The following is a 16,885-nucleotide window of genomic DNA, read 5'->3' as shown; positions in this document are numbered from 1 at the left end:
AAATCCCTTTTGATACAGCCAGAGAATGTAGAGATAACATGTGACTCTATTGGTTCCTGAAAATCACTGTAACCAGGAAAATCATATTGTTCGTAGGTGAACATTTTGCTCTGGGACGTACCCTGTGAAACATCATCAGGAATCATCACAGAGCGATTGTGAAACCATACCTTTAATTTTTATTTCGTAATACACCACACAGTGTCTAGCTCCAACTGAAACCAATCATTATATGTGTTAGGGCAGAAACTTAACCCTTTTGACAATAAGCTTAATTGTTGTTCAGATAATAAATGAGAAGAAATATTTACCACAGTCCTATTTTCTAGGGGTTCAGTTTCTTCTTGTATAGATTCTTGGCTGTTGCACCCTTCGTGGATTTTTGTGCTCTGGTTCTTGCGGTGTGGTAAGTGTTTGCGACCTTCTCTTCTTGGCCGCCCCCGGCAGAAGGCATATCCCCTAAAAAAGTTGTGGTAATTTAGCTTGTTGTTTAATTCCTTTAGCGTATTTGGAGCCATCCTCAGTTTCCTCTCCACCTGGATACATCTGTTTTGGATTTCGCTTATTAGTAAGATTATCCCATGAATAAATCCGACCATTCGCATAATCTTGACAATCTCTAAACCACTTATGTCTCTTTGTCTCCTCAATTTGATTTCAGTGCTTACTGGGAAAGTTTGTTTGTTTATCAGATAGTTCAACCCATTCCTCCTCAGTCAGGATGGCCTTTAATGCATTTTCTACCTCTGTTACCATAGCCTGAATATTAGACAAATCCCTCTGGAGAAATTCAATATTAAGCAATATTAAGTCCATGGCATGTTTATTAGAGATAGCCTCATAGCAAACACGATAGTCCAGATCATTTGAAAAAGCATTCATTTTAGACTGCGCTCGCATACCTCTTGGTATCTTACGTGTTTTGTAATACTCACTAAGAGTGGATAAATGAAGTTGCACTGATAGAAATTTCTTGGTTTCCGTTTCATAATCTCTCCGGAGGTCTATTTTTGAAGGATTGTGTAAAAATGCAGCATCTCCAGAAAGACTCCCCAATACGCAGTCAGCGTCCGTCTTGGTGTATGAAAACACATCAGAGGCTTTTAAATTTTAAGCGGTATCCATGTTGTGTGGATTAACGTTCATATTATGGTGGAGTGCACATCCAGACAAAAGTAAAAAAGAAGAAATGGGGTGCACGCATGTTTTGAACCTCGGCCCACTGGTTCTTCAATCCATAGAAAAAATTCAGGCACCACACCACAACTGAAATCCAAATAAGGAATTAAACAACAAGCTAAAATTACCGCAACCTTTTTTTAGGGGATACGCCGTCTGCCGGGGGCGGCCAAGAAGAGGAGGTGGCAAACACTTCCCACACCGCAAGAACCAGAGCACAAAAATCCACGAAGGGTGCAGCCAAGAATCTATAAAAGAAGAAACCGAACCCCTAGAAAATAGGACTGTGGTAAATATTTCTTCTCATTTATTATCTGAACAACAATTAAGCTTATTGTCAAAAGGGTTAAGTTTCTGCCTTAACACATATAATGATTGGTTTCAATTGGAGCTAGACACTGTGTGGTTTATTACGAGATAAAAATTAAAGGTATGGTTTCACAATAGCTCTGTGACGATTCCTGATGATGTTTCACAGGGTACGTCCCAGAGCGAAATGTTCACCTACAAACAATATGATTTTCCTGGTTACAGTGATTTTCAGCCACCAATAGAGTCACATGCTATCTTTACATTTTCTGACTGTATCAAAAGGGATTTCTCTAGACTTAGACAACAACAAACGCAATTAAAACATCCAAATCTAACACATGACGAGATCCTGGCTATGCAGGAACTGATCCATGACCACAGCCTCATCATCAAGCCAGCCGACAAGGGTGGTGGGGTTGTGGTCATGGATCGGAGCATGTATCTAAGGGAGGCACATAGACAACTGGAGGACAAGGCGGTATATAAAATACTGAATAGGGACCCTAGGGGTTCAATGATGCATCAATTAGAATGCATCTTGAATAGAGCAGTGGAAGAAAATACCATTGATAATAAACTTAAAAATTTTCTACTGGTGGAGTTTCCTACTACACCTGTATTGTACCTTCTGCCGAAAATACATAAGAGCCTTATAGATCCACCAGGTAGGCCTATAGTTTCCAGCAGGGGTTCATTGTCTAATCATGTTTCAATTTTTCTCGACAAAGTGTTAAGATCATTGGCTACCAATACAAAGTCATATTTACAAGATACAATTTTTTTCAATAATTTCATCCATTGTTCTCCCAGACAACTGTATAATTGCCACGTTTGATATAGTCTCGCTCTATACCTCGATTCAACATAATAGAGGGTTGCGAGAGGTTGGTAGAGGCCTGATAAAGACAGACCGTACCCCAAAACAAATTGACTTTATTTTAGAGTTATTGGCTTTTGTCTTGGAGAACAATTATTTAACATTTAATGAGACCTTTTATCTTCAATTGCATGGGACTGCCATGGGCAACAACATGGCGCCCACCTACGCCAATATTATGATGGCGGACTTCGAGGAAGAACACGTCTGTGTCCCACCACTCCAGGAATCTCCTGGGGTGGTGGAGATACATAGATGATGTCTTCCTCATCTGGAAAGGTGATGCCAATGAACTAGGTGAATTTAAGACATTTCTAAACAGCATTGACCCTGATCTACAATTTACTTTGACTTTTTCAGATCAGAAAGTTCACTTTTTGGACACAGAAGTCATGATTGTAGGTAACAAACTCTCCACAGATATATATCACAAACCCACTGATTGTAATACCCTATTAAAATTTGAGTCCGCACATCCCAGACCAATGATTGCCTCTCTTCCATATAGTCAGCTCCTTAGAGCAAGTAGAATTATAGATTCTGATACCAAACTTGACCATGCTGTTAATCACATCGTTAAGCAATTCCAAGAAAGGGCTTATCCCACTAGGATAATATCCCGTCATGTGAACAGAGTCAAGGAAGAGAGACCATCTGGAACATCATCCATTGGTAAAAAAGACAAATCTAATCGCATACCTTTTATTTCCACATATAACGAAACATCAGGCAGTGTCGCACAGTCAGTCAGAAAACACTGGCATCTGATCCAAAATAGCTATCCTGATATTCCAGAATTTAAATCTCCACCATTAATGTAATATCGACGTGCGCACAATTTAAGAGACCGCCTATTTAAATCACACATTTCAGGGAACGTTAATAAAACACAAAAATATCTTTGTGCTCAAGTGAAAGGTTGTTTCCCTTGCAGGTGATGCAAAAGTTGTAAATATATACAAAAAGCTAGTGTATTTATACATCCTATGACACTACGTACTTATCCTATCAAGTTCTACCTTACACGCGAGAGGGACTACATAGTTTACATTCTGTGGTGTCCATGTAAACTTATCTATGTTGGGGAAACCAAGTGCGATCTCAGGACAAGGCTTAACCAGCATAGATACTCTATTTGGAAAAAACGGGTTGACCTTCCAGTATCCAAGCATTTTTTGGATGTTGGTCACGTCGAATCTGACCTTAAGTGCTTGATAGTGGACCATATTCTCTGCTTAAGAGAGGTGGCTACAAATGAATACAGCTCCAGATGAGAGAGTGGATCTTTCTACTGAACAGTTTAAAGCCTAAATGGAATAAACATAGAGTTTACTGTTCTACCTAAAATGATAAAGCATTAAAAGAAGTAGCTCTACATGTGGTCGGTAATGTCTTAGTGTATCTGATACTGTGACATTATATTAATTAATCTTTTTTCTATTATATTCTAGTATCTCATCGATACCTGAGATCGCCCATGCCACTATTCCTGCCATGATGATTTACCTTCTACAATCAAGAAAAAAGCCAAAAGCATTTTTCAAATAAATTGTGTTTTGGAGTCACCCATGGCAACCTACAAGTGTGCTTGTTACTACATGAGCCATCCTTTCCTTATCCTTAGAGGTATTGTTACTTGAGTTCATTCAAGGGGAACATTGTCTGTGTCACAGTTATGCATGTAATCTTTGTATGTACAGTGGGGGCACATTGGAGACTATTCCCTTAACTGTGTGGGCGGGGGAGTATGGAAAATGGGTGATGAAAGCTGGTGCTGGTTACCGACACATCCCCCATCCAGTGCTGGTGTTATCCATGTGCATGATGTACACCGTTTGAGCACCTCCCTATATGCCCTATACACAGGGGACCGTGATGTCACCACCCTGGTATGTATGTTTAGTATGTGTCGGTGACGGCGCTGTTCCTCTTGATATAACCAGTCCGATATGATCTACGTATGGAATGTATCTTATGATTGCAAGAATTGATGCAATCCACTTACTTGAATGTGCTATTTGGATCCTGTTGCTAAGGACAATGGCTTGCACGGCTGGTGATTATGCACTTCTATATAAGCCTCTTTTTACGTGTGAGCATGCGCATAAGTTGCTATGGACGCTTTGCTATGTAACCAAGTCCATGAACGGCTCCGGATGCAGTAACACACAGGTTGCCATGGACGCTTTGTGATTCACCTTGCAAATCGGAAGTTACACAGCGCGAGGCTGTAACCATGTGAAAACGGCATCCCGGAAGGAGTAGATCGTGGTAGCGACTCAGGAGGTAATTTGTGTGTATATTTTTATTATGGACACTTTTTTTACGGACACTTATTGCAACACACGATTGGGTGATGCACAACGGAGGATTTGCACATTGTGCACTCAGAAGTGACTTTGATCTGCATTCTGATGTACGGGATGCCTTATTTATTTAATGTTTTTATACTGTTTACATATGTAAATCACTGTTTGATGATGTCAGAATCTTGTAATTGGTTGGCTTATTAAAGCCTCATACATGTCACCTGTTAAGCACTTGAGAAAGCCAGCGTGAGGCTGGAGAAACGTAGTCTCTCTCACATCATGGAATAAACTCACCTTATTTGGATTTCAGTCATGGTGTGCTGCCTGCATTTTTTCTATGGATTGAAAAACCAGTGGGCCGAGGTTCAAAACATGCGTGCACGCCATTTCTTCTTTTTTTTACTTTTGTCTGCATGTGCTGTTTCTATTATATATATATATATATATATATATATATATATATATATATATATATATATATATATGCGCTGGTGGGGGTCACAGGTTTATTAATGCGCTTCCAGGGTATATATAAATGCGCTGGTGGGGGCATATTGTAAATGCGCTGGGGGGCTAGATATATAGGCTATATGTCTGCCCCCCCTGCAGTGCTATATATCTTGCCCCCCACAGCGCTTTTAATATACATATGGCCCCCGCTGCCACTCACACTGTTCATTTTAAAAACCCCATCGGGAGCCGTGAATGGCTCCTTGACACCGGCCATTCAGGACTCCCCGCGGGGCATTTAAAAATGAAAGTTAAAACACACTATACATCGCAGGGTTGCGGACCATGCCGCCCACTCCCCTGCTTAATAACTTCTGATCGCATTGGGTCTCAGAAGTGAGACCCGTTACGATCAATCCTTCAGTCCCTGTAGTTCAACTCCCATTATGGAACAGACTGTCCCATGATGGGGGTAGTAGTACAAACACTAATGTAGCCTCCCCAGCTGTCTGCAGACTCCCGCATCCAGGGAATTACTACTCCCATCATGGAAAGAAGTCTGTTCCATGATGGGAGTAGTAGTAGTCCCGGCTGTGGAAGTCTGTAGGCAGAGGTGTTAAAACGGCGTACATGAGAGATGTTGGTCTTAATGGATGAATATTTATGCAGCCGTTAGCAGCCGTTATTTCATCTGTTATTATACATCTGTTTTTACACAGAAAACGGATGTTTAGTAACTGATTAATGCTCATAGTGTGAAAGGAGCCTAAGAAAAGGAAAGGTGTGCAAAAAACACCATGTGCCACCTACACCATCAAGTATTGATGTGATGCAAAGACCTAAAAGGGTGGAAGGGAACAGCGTATGGTCCACTGTAACCTGTGGGGGTAAATACTTGCCCTGTAAGGCCCTACTCTCGCACTATTAATTCCCTTCTAGGCAATCGTTACTCGCCCTAAAATGGGCGGCCCCACACAGGAACCTCACCCTATTTCCACCTACAAACATTGCCATTTCACGGGGTTTTTAGGTGGAAATAGGGAGAGTTTCCAGTGTGGGGCTGCCCTTGTTAGGGCGAGTAACACTTTCCAAGAAGGAAATTAATAATGTGAGAGTAGGGTCTTACAGGGGAAGTTTTTATCCCCACTGGTTACAATGGACCAAACGTTGTTCCCTTTCACCTTTTAGAGGTCTTTGCATGACATCAATACTTGGTGGTGTAGGTGGCACATGGTGTTTTTTGCACACCTTTCCTTTTGTTAAATAATAAACAAAAAAAATGTTGGTCCATATATTTTATCCTAAGCATATTATTAAAAGTTACATTTTCCTCAATACTTACTTGTGCTGTGCACACTAACATGTTTACAAAAGAGACCGTTTTCTTCTGCCTACCCGCCTCAGCTACTATTCTGATCCTGCCACCCGCCTGATGCCACACATCTGATGCCAAGTTCTCCTTTTTTCCCCCATCTTTGTCACCGGGTACTGGTATTGCCACCCACCGCACCACTCGGTCACTTTCAGGACTCCTGATGCTACTGCTGCCACCTTCAGGCTGTCTCATTCTGCCACCATATGTTTTTAGGGGGAATTGTCACTCTCCAACTAGTCAAGTGGTGGAGACAATCCCAGTCAACTTTGACTCAATGCTACAAATGCCTATATTTGTAAAATCCAGCTACAATTGCTATGTTTTTTTTTATTTTTTTTTATTAAACCCAGAAAATACAGGCAACTTGGTGTAAAGTGCCTATATCACTTTCACTCTCAATGCTATAAATGCATATTTATTCTAAAATATAGGTCAGCCCACTGCAGAATGCTGTGTTCAACTTGCTTTGTATTGTAGAATGATGGTTATTATGGGCTGCAGTCACACTGCTGGGATTTTAAATGCAGCAACTAGACACAATATTGCAGGTTACTAAGGTAAGTCCACTGCAAATGCTTTGATTAAATAGCTTTGTATTGTATTACTGAAGGCTTTCTGGGCCAGTAGTTCCACAGTTTCTGTGCACTGCTCTTTGATCAGCTTTTTCTCCAAGATGGTGGCCGCAATGCAGTGCATTGTGAGTTTTATTTGTCTCAACCCCTTAAAGGGGTTCTCCGGTGCTTAGACATCTTATCCCCTATCAAAAGGATAGGGGATAAGATGCCTGATCGCGGGAGTCCCGCCACTGGGGACCCCCGTGATCTTGCACGTGGCACCCCACCACAGGGCCGACGGCGTGTGACGTCATGCCCCCTCCCATAGGCTTGCATTGAGGGGTGGAGCGTGACGTCACACGGGGGCGGAGGCGTGACATCACATGCCATCGTACACGCTCCGGGGACTGACTACAAACGGGGTGCCGCGTGCAAGATCACGGGGGTCCCCAGCGGCGGGACTCCCGCGATCAGGCATCTTATCCCCTATCCTTTGGATAGGGGCTAAGATGTCTAAGCACTGGAGAACCCCTTTAAGGACCAAGCCCATATTTACGTCCTCCGCCGGCTCCCGTGATATGCCGCAGGGTCACGCGGTGTCCCCGCGTCATATCGGGTCCGTCCTGGCGGCTATCAACGGCCGGGACCCTCGGTTAATACAGGACATCACCGATCGCGGTAAAAATAGCAGCACACAGGTACTTCGGTGAAAAAACGTGGTCTTTATTCACCCATCATCAGAGGCGACGTTTCAGCTGCCTCTCGCAGCCATTGTCAAGCCTGACAATGGCTGTGACAGGCAGCCGAAACATCGCCTGTGATGATGGGTGAATAAAGACCACGTTTCTTCACCGAAGTACCTGTGTGCTGCTATTTTTACTTTTTTTTACATTTTTGGGACTTTCACATTGGGACCAAGTCTAACATAGCTAGCACCAGAAGATCCTCTTTTTCCAGTGCTGCCCATATTTGTCTTCTTTACATATCTATCTATCTAGACAATTGATAGATTGAGCAACACACAAAAGATTGGTGGTTGGGTGCAAGCTGTGGTTGGACCCTGGTCCCAGGTTCCTCTGGATACAGTAAAATAGAAACACGGCAGCACTCCAAGTAGTATGGTGAATGGTGGCTTTATTATCACCAAAGTGTGCAGCAATGTTTCGGCCACCTCAACTCAGGATGATGGCCACGTGAGGTGGCCGAAACGTCGCTGTACACTTTGGTGATAATAAAGCCCCCATTCACCATACTACTTTGAGTGCTGCTGTGTTTCTATTTTGCTATATCTATCTATCACCTATCTATCTCTCTATCTATCCATCCATCCACTATCTATGTGAGCACTGGATATACCCAAATACAGCACTGGTGAATCTCTAGCTCTCCTATAGAGAATGCATGGAGCGCATGCCAACATGACAGTTCATACACAGGGAAAGATGATGCTTTTACTGGATATAGACATCGGGAGGAGTCAGCATTCTTACCCCCCACAATTAGCCACTTATCCCCAATTTTTAGGGCAGTACCCCACTGCAGTCATCTCCTTCCTACTTGTTACAGATAGAACGTTATCAATGTCCGGTCATGATACAGATACAGTGGAACTGCAGCCCAGTCACAGTCCCTGTCTACACAAGCTTACTTTAATCAAACTTTCCCCAACCAGCATTCCTCCAGCTGTTGCAAAACAACCACTCTCAGCATGACGGGTTGTAGTTTTGCAACAGCTGAAGGCAAACTGGTTGGGAAACACTTCTGTAGGAGAAGAGAAACTGCATGAATCAGTGTTGATGCTGCTGTGAGCACCTTTACAGGCTAACATATAGCTTATATATATAAGATAAATTAATATTTATAAACAAGCACTCCAGGAATTTATTTTTTGTATATAGTCTACCACAGGCGGATACTGGAGATGTTGTGTATGCTTTATTCTTACCTCTTTTAGCTGATGTGACAGGCTTGAGTTGTTCTTCATGTTGTATGTAAATAGATCACTGATCCCTTGCATATGCTGCCTATGTTTCCCATGAGATGGGGGGTGGAGTTTGATCACGACATCAGGTCATATCATTAGGCTGGAGTTTTCCCAGATGAACTCATTAGGTTCATAAGTGGGTTGGGGCCAGTTCAGTTTTGATGTATTTTCTACAGTTTTAATGTATTTTCTTATTCAAAATTAGAACTATTCCAATAATTTCACCTATATATTTTCTGGAGAAAACTTTTTTTTTTTTTTTTTTTAAATCAACTGGTGCCAGAAAGATAAACAGATTTGTAAATTACTTCTATTAAAAAATCTTAATCCTTCCAGTACTTATTAGCTGAATACTACAGAGGAAAATATTTTCTTTTTGGAACACAGAGCTCTCTGCTGACATCACAAGCACAGTGCTCTCTGCTGACATCTCTGTCCATTTTAAGAACTGTCCAGGCTGCTACCGTTCCGGCAGATGTCCGGCATTAACTCTTTAGATGCGGCGATCAAAGTTGAAGGAATTCGGGTTGTTTGGATGCCCGTAGACTTTACCCAGAGCGGCCTCATTACTATAGGATCATAAAAAGTAGATCTATGTTACCCCAAATTTAACACGAGCGAAGTAGCAGGCAAAAGTTAATCCCCTATATATGTGGTGTCCAGCACCAAAGGTTGTCCTGTGGGCTGTGGACTTCCTCGGGCAGACCTGCGGCACAGGTGTTGGGCCCACTAAAGGACTGGTTGCTATGGTTAATATGTTCAAGCACTTTATCAAATGTGTGTAATGTGTAATTTATATGTGTTATACCTTTAAGAGTGTGGAGCAGTGCAGGCCCATGTGACCCTGCCTGCCAATGTGAATCCCTAAATTTCTAGCTATATAGTGTAATGGGGGGGAGGAGTTGCCCCAGTCTAAGTTTAGTTCTATGCTGAGCTTGTGTGGTAAAGGTGTGAGCCATGTGTGGAGAAGCTCTGAGGGAAGTCCAGAACCAATCTATTCTCAAGTCTTATCCAGCCATTCTGCAAGGATCCCCCGCAAAGGAAATTCAAGCCCTGGCAGAGAAATACTTTGGACCTTGTCAGAACCCTAGCGACCTAGAAAATCTTCAGTCTCATATCAAGTCAGTATTATTCAATTAGGTGAAAAGCACCATAAGTCCCAGTAAGGCAACAGGGCTTCAAAGGGGTTACACTGCATACTCTCCACTCTGCACCGTACTGTGTGTGTAATACCATCTGCACCCTGCTCGGTAAAAGGCAGTTATCTGTAACCCGACTTCAGTGTGTTTCTTTACTCCCCGTGTCTGGCCCAGGAGAAGCTGAATCCAACCTCGGACCATGTATATGCTAAAGGTGCCCTGGTGTCACGAAGAGATCAGGTATTCAGGCACCACTGTGGCACCATATATTTACCCAAAAAAAATAGCACATTAACACTGCTCAATGTCTTTTCACTTGTCTCAGAGGGTGGGGGCGTGTCCTTCTCTTGCCTGCATTGAGATGACCCCTCCCTCTCCCTCACTCTGCTGACTCACTGCTCTCAGGAGCCTGGCAGCCCTGCTCTGTAACCCTTTCCTCTCTGGTTTTATGCTGTACATGCTAGACAGAGAGGAGGAATAACTATTGGAGATTGCCTGTACTCTACCAAAGACAATATGGTGAGTGTATAACTTAGATCTCCCTAAATTAGTGCAAAGGTTTAGTACTAAAAGCATACATTTTCTATCTATTCTATATGTTCCTATGTCATTCATGTGTGTCATCCTTAGGCAGTCCTGTAATGCTCTGACTTGTAGTTTTGGAATAGTTGGAGGTACAGTGTTTGGATAACTCCTTTTTGCAGCAGTGTTGCCTTCAGCTGTGTGCCTACAGTTTTGCAAAACTACAAGTCCTAGCATGGGCAGGCATCCTTTTACTGTCCAGGCATGCTTGGAGTTGTAGTTTTGCAACAGCTGGAGGCGCATGATTGGTAAATCTGTGTTACAGCAGTGTTGCTACAGGCTGTGTTCCTCCTGCAGCCTTGTCCATCAGCCATCCATGACCATGACCATCCATGACCCTTGGACACCCTGATGCTGCAGTGTCCCAGGAGGTATGGAGACTCCTAGTGGGGGGGGGGGGGGGGGGGGGGGTTCAAAGGCAGTTTTAATCTTTAATAAAATGTGAAATATGTTTTTAAAAGAAGTATATTAGAAAAACATTTTTTTTGCCAAGATGTACAATTCAGAATGTGTGTTTCAAAATGGTATTGGAAAGCTAAAACATGTTAAAAGGCCATATAGTGCTACAAGAGGACAGCATTCCCAAAGATCCTAAGACTAGGTCTATTAAATATGCTATGTGTGATAAGGTTGGAAATGAGTTGGATAGAATGGGGGGAGATTTATCAATCAGCCTGAAACCCTAATTGTCTGTTTTTTCCCACAGCAACCAATCACAGCTCAGCTTTTATATCTTAAAGAGCTCTAGTAAAGTAAAAGCGGAGCTGTGATTGGTTGGTATGGGGAAAAAAAACAGACAATTAGGGTTTCAGGCTGATTGATAAATATGGGCCATTATGTCCGAGGTTGACTGGAGTCCATAGGCAACTCATATTGTTCCAATAATAAAAGACTAATGTGTAAATCCTGTTTTACAAATATCAACTACCAAAAGTTCAGTCTATATTTACAAACCTCTCCGGAGGAAAATTTTGGTAAAATTGATTTATCTGAAGCTTGCGAACACATGGAAATGGGAGAAAATTCCAAGGTATTCCTCACATTATATATTGCTATATAAGACTGGTGTTTGGAGCGGCATCTGCCCCAGCAAAATGTGACACAACAACGGTATTTTTTGGATTTATAAGCTACTACAAACAGTTTTTACCAAACCTAGCTTCTGTCATCGCCCAATAAATGCATTGCCCTGGAAATGGACTAAACTATGTGAACTAGATTTTAAAGAAGCAAAGAGACTAGTGATACTCAAACTGGTCCATAAAAGTAGCCTGTGATGCTTCCCCCTATGGTATTGGTGCAGTTTTGTACCATATAATGAAAAATAGAAGTGATCGACCAGTAGCTTTTCTTTTCGGTCTCTTAATTTTGCAGAAAAAAAATATGTACAGATTGATGGAGAGGCCCTGAGCCTTGTCTGGGGTGGAAAACTGTTCAACCTGTATCTTGCCACTGACCATCAACCCCTGGAGCCTATTTTTAACCCACAAAAAGGTATTCCATTAACAGACACTGCACATATCTAAAGATGGGCATTAAAGGGGTATTCCGGGCAAAATATTGTATCCCCTATCCAAAGGATAGGGGATAAGGTGTCTGAACGCGGGGGCCCCGCTGCTAACACCCCCCGCAATCTCCCTGTAGCATCCGCATTCTATGCGGGGGCTGAATCTCCAGTTTCGGAAACCTCCAGGTTTCCGGGACTGGGGACGTGACGTCATGCCACGCCCCCTCCATTCACGTCTATGGGAGGGGGCGTGGCAGCCACCATGCCCCCTCCCATAGACATGAATGGAGAGGCATGGCGTCACGTCCCCAGTCCTGTAAACCTGGAGGTTTCCGAAACTAGAGACCCAGTCCCCACATAGAATGCGGATGCTACAGGGAGATCGCGGGGGGTGTCAGAAGCGGGGCCCCCGCGTTCAGACACCTTATCCCCTATCCTTTGGATAGGGGATCAAATGTTTTTGCCCAGAATACCCCTTTAATTCTTAAAGGACACAAATGCAAAATTGAGTTTAAAAGGACATATCTACACACCAATGCTGGTGGGTTATCAAGGCTGCCATTAGCCGACATACCGCCCAAAGAAACCTCAAATAATACAGCTTTATATGGGTTGTTTGCACAATGTGAACAGATTTAAAAAGGGAAACCAGGAAATACCCCATTCTTAAGTTTATTTAGCTACACTACAGAGATGGAGGTACAAGCACAGGTCTCAAGTTAGCACATATAGATTACACTGGGCAGGGTGGCTAATGTAGGGACTCCAGTATGGAATGATCTACATGTCAGACATATGGAGTAGTAAAGGTAAAAGCAGTAGCTAGAGGCTTTGTATGGCGGCCTGAAATCGACCTACAAATTGAACAACTAGCTCAACCTTGTATTGGTTCTCAGCAGGTACAAAACATGCCAGAAACATCACCACTGTATCCCTGGGAATGGGCAATGTACCATGACAGAGAATTCATGTTGTTTTGCAGGACCTTCCATGGAAACAAACTGTTTTAGTTGTGGTTGATGCTTATTCCAAATGGACAGATGTGTTTAATTTTTCTCTACCACAGTAGCGCACAAAGCTGATGTTCTAAGGTGACTATTTTTGCTGGAACAGGCCTTCCTAAACAGCTCGACAGTAACAATGGTCCCTAGATTGTGTATGAACAATTCCAAAGGTTCTTTTAGGCTAAATGGAATATGACACATTACATCTGCACCAAATCATCCAGCTACCAATGGTTTGCCTGTTGTATCGGAATGCAAATCAGTCTACCACATACTCAAACAGCAAGCTTTGTTTCTAGGTCACTCTTTATGTTCGACCAGATCTCAGGAGTACTGTGCAACAAAAACAACTAAAACAAATGGACAGATCAGCTCATAGAAGAATGGATCAGCTGCTGTAAACACGCCAAGTTCTGTAATTGCCTCATCTTCTATTCCACTTACTGTACCATCTACATTGCCTAACAAGGTGCCTGTTGTATCAGGTACTGAAATGGCTTCTGAATCTTCTACTAGAGACAAGTCCACCTCTCCCCCTATCAACAGAGACGATACCCCACAAGAGTGACAAATCCACCAGATCATTTGGATTTATTAAAAAAGTAGTGATAAATGTTAGTGCAGGGATTGATCTACAATCCTGATCCATGTTTCCCTCTGCTGTGGATTATTATGCCTTGTTGTGACAGTAATACACACTGCTCAAAAAATAAAATACATAGTTGAATGCACTGACAAAAAAAAAAAAAATCACACATTAAAAAATAATTAATGGAAATCAAATGTATCAACCCATGGAGGTCTGGATATGGAGTCACACTCAAAATCAAAGTGGAAAACCACACTAAAGACTGATCCAATGTCCTTAAAACAAGTCAATATGAGGCTCAGTAGTGTGTGTGGCCTCCACGTGCCCGTATGACCTCCCTACAACTCCTGGGCATGCTCCTGATGAGGTGGCGGATGGTCTCCTGAGGGATGTCCTCCCAGACCTGGACTAAAGCATCCGTCAACTCCTGGACAGTCTGTCGTGCAACGTGGTGTTGGTGGATGGAGCGAGACATGATGTCCCAGATGTGCTAAATCGGATTCAGGTCTGGGGAACGGCTGGGCCAGTCCATAGCATCAATGCCTTCCTCTTGCAGGAACTGCTGACACACTCCAGCCACATGAGGGCCAACCGCACCAGGATCTCATCTCGGTACCTAATGGTAGTCAGGCTACCTCTGGCAAGCACATGGAGGGCTGTGCGGCCCCCCAAAGAAATGCCACCCCACACCATTACTGGCCGACCCCCAAACCGGTCATGCTGGAGGATGTTGCCGGCAGCAGAACATTCTCCACAGCGTCTCCAGACTCTTTTACGTCTGTTACATGTGCTCAGTGTGAACCTGCTTTAATCTGTGAAGAGCACAGGGCACCAGTGAAGAATTTGCCAATCTTGGTGTTATCTGGCAAATGCCAAACATCCTGCACGGTGTTGGGCTTTAAGCACAACCCCCACCTGTGGATGTCGGGCCCTCATACCACCCTCATGGAGTCTATTTCTGACCGTTTGAGGGGACACATGCACATTTGTGGCCTGCTGGAGGTCATTTTGAAGGCCCTGGCAGTGTTCCTCCTGCTCCTCCTTGCACAAAGGCAGAGGTAGCGATCCTGCTGCTGGGTTGTTGCCCTCCTACGGCCTCCTCCACGTCTCCTGATGTACTGGCCTGTCTCTTGGTAGCGCCTCCATGCTCTGGACACTACACTGACAGACACAGCAAACCTTCTTGCCACAGCTCACATTGATGTGCCATCCTGGATGAGCTGCACTACCTGAGCCACTTGTGTGGGTTATAGACTCCGTCTCATGCTACCACTAGAGTGAAAGCACTACCAGCATTCAAAAGTGACCAAAACATCAGCCAGGAAGCAAAGGAACTAAGAAGTGGTCTGTGGTCATCACCTGCAGAACCACTCCTTTATTGGGGGTGTCTTGCTAATTGCCTATAATTTCCACCTGTTGTCTGTTCCATTTGTACAACAGCGTGTGAAATTGATTGTCAATCAGTGTTGTTTCCTGAGTGGACAGTGTGATCTCACAGAAGTGTGATTGACTTGGAGTTACATTGTGTTGTTTAAGTGTTCCCTTTATTTTTTTGAGCATTTGAGCAGTGTACTCCTCTTCACCACTCCTCTCTTGTTAGTGAAGCTATGCATGAGACTCCTTCCAAGTCAGATATATAATGGTATTATCCAAATAAACATGACTTAAAGGGGTACTCTGGTGGAAAACATTTTTCTTTAAATCAACTGGTGCCAGAGAGTTAAACAGATTTGTAAAGGACTTCTATTAAAAAATCTTTTCTTTTTTAATTTCTTTTTTGTCTTGTCCACAGTGCTCTCTGCTGACACCTGATGCACGTATTAGGAACTGTCCCGAGCAGGAGAAAATCCCCATTGAAAACCTATGCTGCTCTTGACAGTTTTTGACACTGACAGGTGGTGTCAGCAGAGAGCACTGTGGACAAGATAGAAAAAAAAAAATAATTTCCTAGTTAGCATACAGCTGCTAATAAGTACTGGAAGGGTAATGATTTTTTTTTATTTTTTTTTATTTTTTAATAGAGGTCATTTACAAATCTGTTTAACTTTCTGACACCAGTTGATTAAAAAAAATAAACTAAAAAATATGGTACCCTTTCACCACACCAGAAATAAAAGCTGTTTAATGCGACCTTGTAAGAATGGTTCACAAATTCCATCTGCTAATGCCAAATGTGGCCAACTCCCTGTTACCACAGAGTCCTGGATCTCAGTAATGCTCATTCCCTATAAGGGCCGGCAGTATGCTGACAGGAGGAAAGCTCTGATGTTGGCAGATAGAGCCATCATTTCTCATCTCCCTGTGTGAACTGTAGCTGACAGCTCCCATAGACTGCACGGAGTGGACACTTATGTAATACACTTCAGTTACCTGAGATTCCAGCTATTTCCAAGCCACTATATACTCACCATCCCACTATATACTCACCATCCCCTGGCAGCTCTGTAGTTGGGAACTTTTCATAACTGTGCCGTCTCCTCACTGCTGCTGATTCCCCTGCTCCCCCTCCCTCTTCTGACACAAGTCGTCATCGCTCTTGGGCTTGGCTAGTTGTGGTCTTGTGATTGAGGCACCCCCTGAGCTGATGTCAGCTGCCTCTGTATACCGCACCGACAGGAGACGTTACTTTCTAGATGGTAGTGCCAGCTGTGCACAGTGCAGACAGACACTGCAGACTCTGCTTAGAACAGGCGTTCAGATGAGGAGGTGGATGGGGAGAGGGGGAGGAACGTCAGCTCAGGGCTGGGAGAGCCTCAGGAAGAATTGCATCATGGTAATTGTAGTCATTCAGCCGGCACAGCTGACGAAGTGGAATGCATTCTGCGCCTGGGAGAGACAGCAGAACAGTCTTTAAAGAAATATATATATATATATATTTTCAATTAAACTCCAAGTTGATTTTGACAGTACATGCACAGGTCCTGGGTATTACTAATGGGCTTGTGCATGGGACTCCCTGGGTTGCCTCGGCAACTGTACCACCCAGGGAAGAACAATGGCTCATCCGAACATTGGGCAGAAGTT

At 43.3% G+C, this 16,885-nt stretch overlaps 1 protein-coding gene across 2 annotated transcripts in view; it reads right to left on the bottom strand.

The window, feature by feature from the left end:
• The window catches only part of LOC130362823 (serine palmitoyltransferase 3-like), a 65,952-nt gene that overhangs the window by 32,026 nt on the left and 17,041 nt on the right, over positions 1 to 16,885 (bottom strand). For both annotated transcript variants that reach the window (XM_056567879.1, XM_056567878.1), the window contains exon 3: positions 16,289 to 16,687. In XM_056567879.1, coding sequence (XP_056423854.1) covers positions 16,289 to 16,324 — 36 coding nt within the window. In that variant the 5' untranslated portion in view covers positions 16,325 to 16,687. The remainder of the gene's footprint in view (positions 1 to 16,288; positions 16,688 to 16,885) is intronic.

This window comes from Hyla sarda, chromosome 3 (genome assembly GCF_029499605.1).
Source record: "Hyla sarda isolate aHylSar1 chromosome 3, aHylSar1.hap1, whole genome shotgun sequence".
NCBI lineage: Eukaryota > Metazoa > Chordata > Amphibia > Anura > Hylidae > Hyla > Hyla sarda.
The sequence above is the reverse complement of the archived record's forward strand: the minus strand, read 5'-3'. Positions and strand labels throughout refer to the sequence as shown.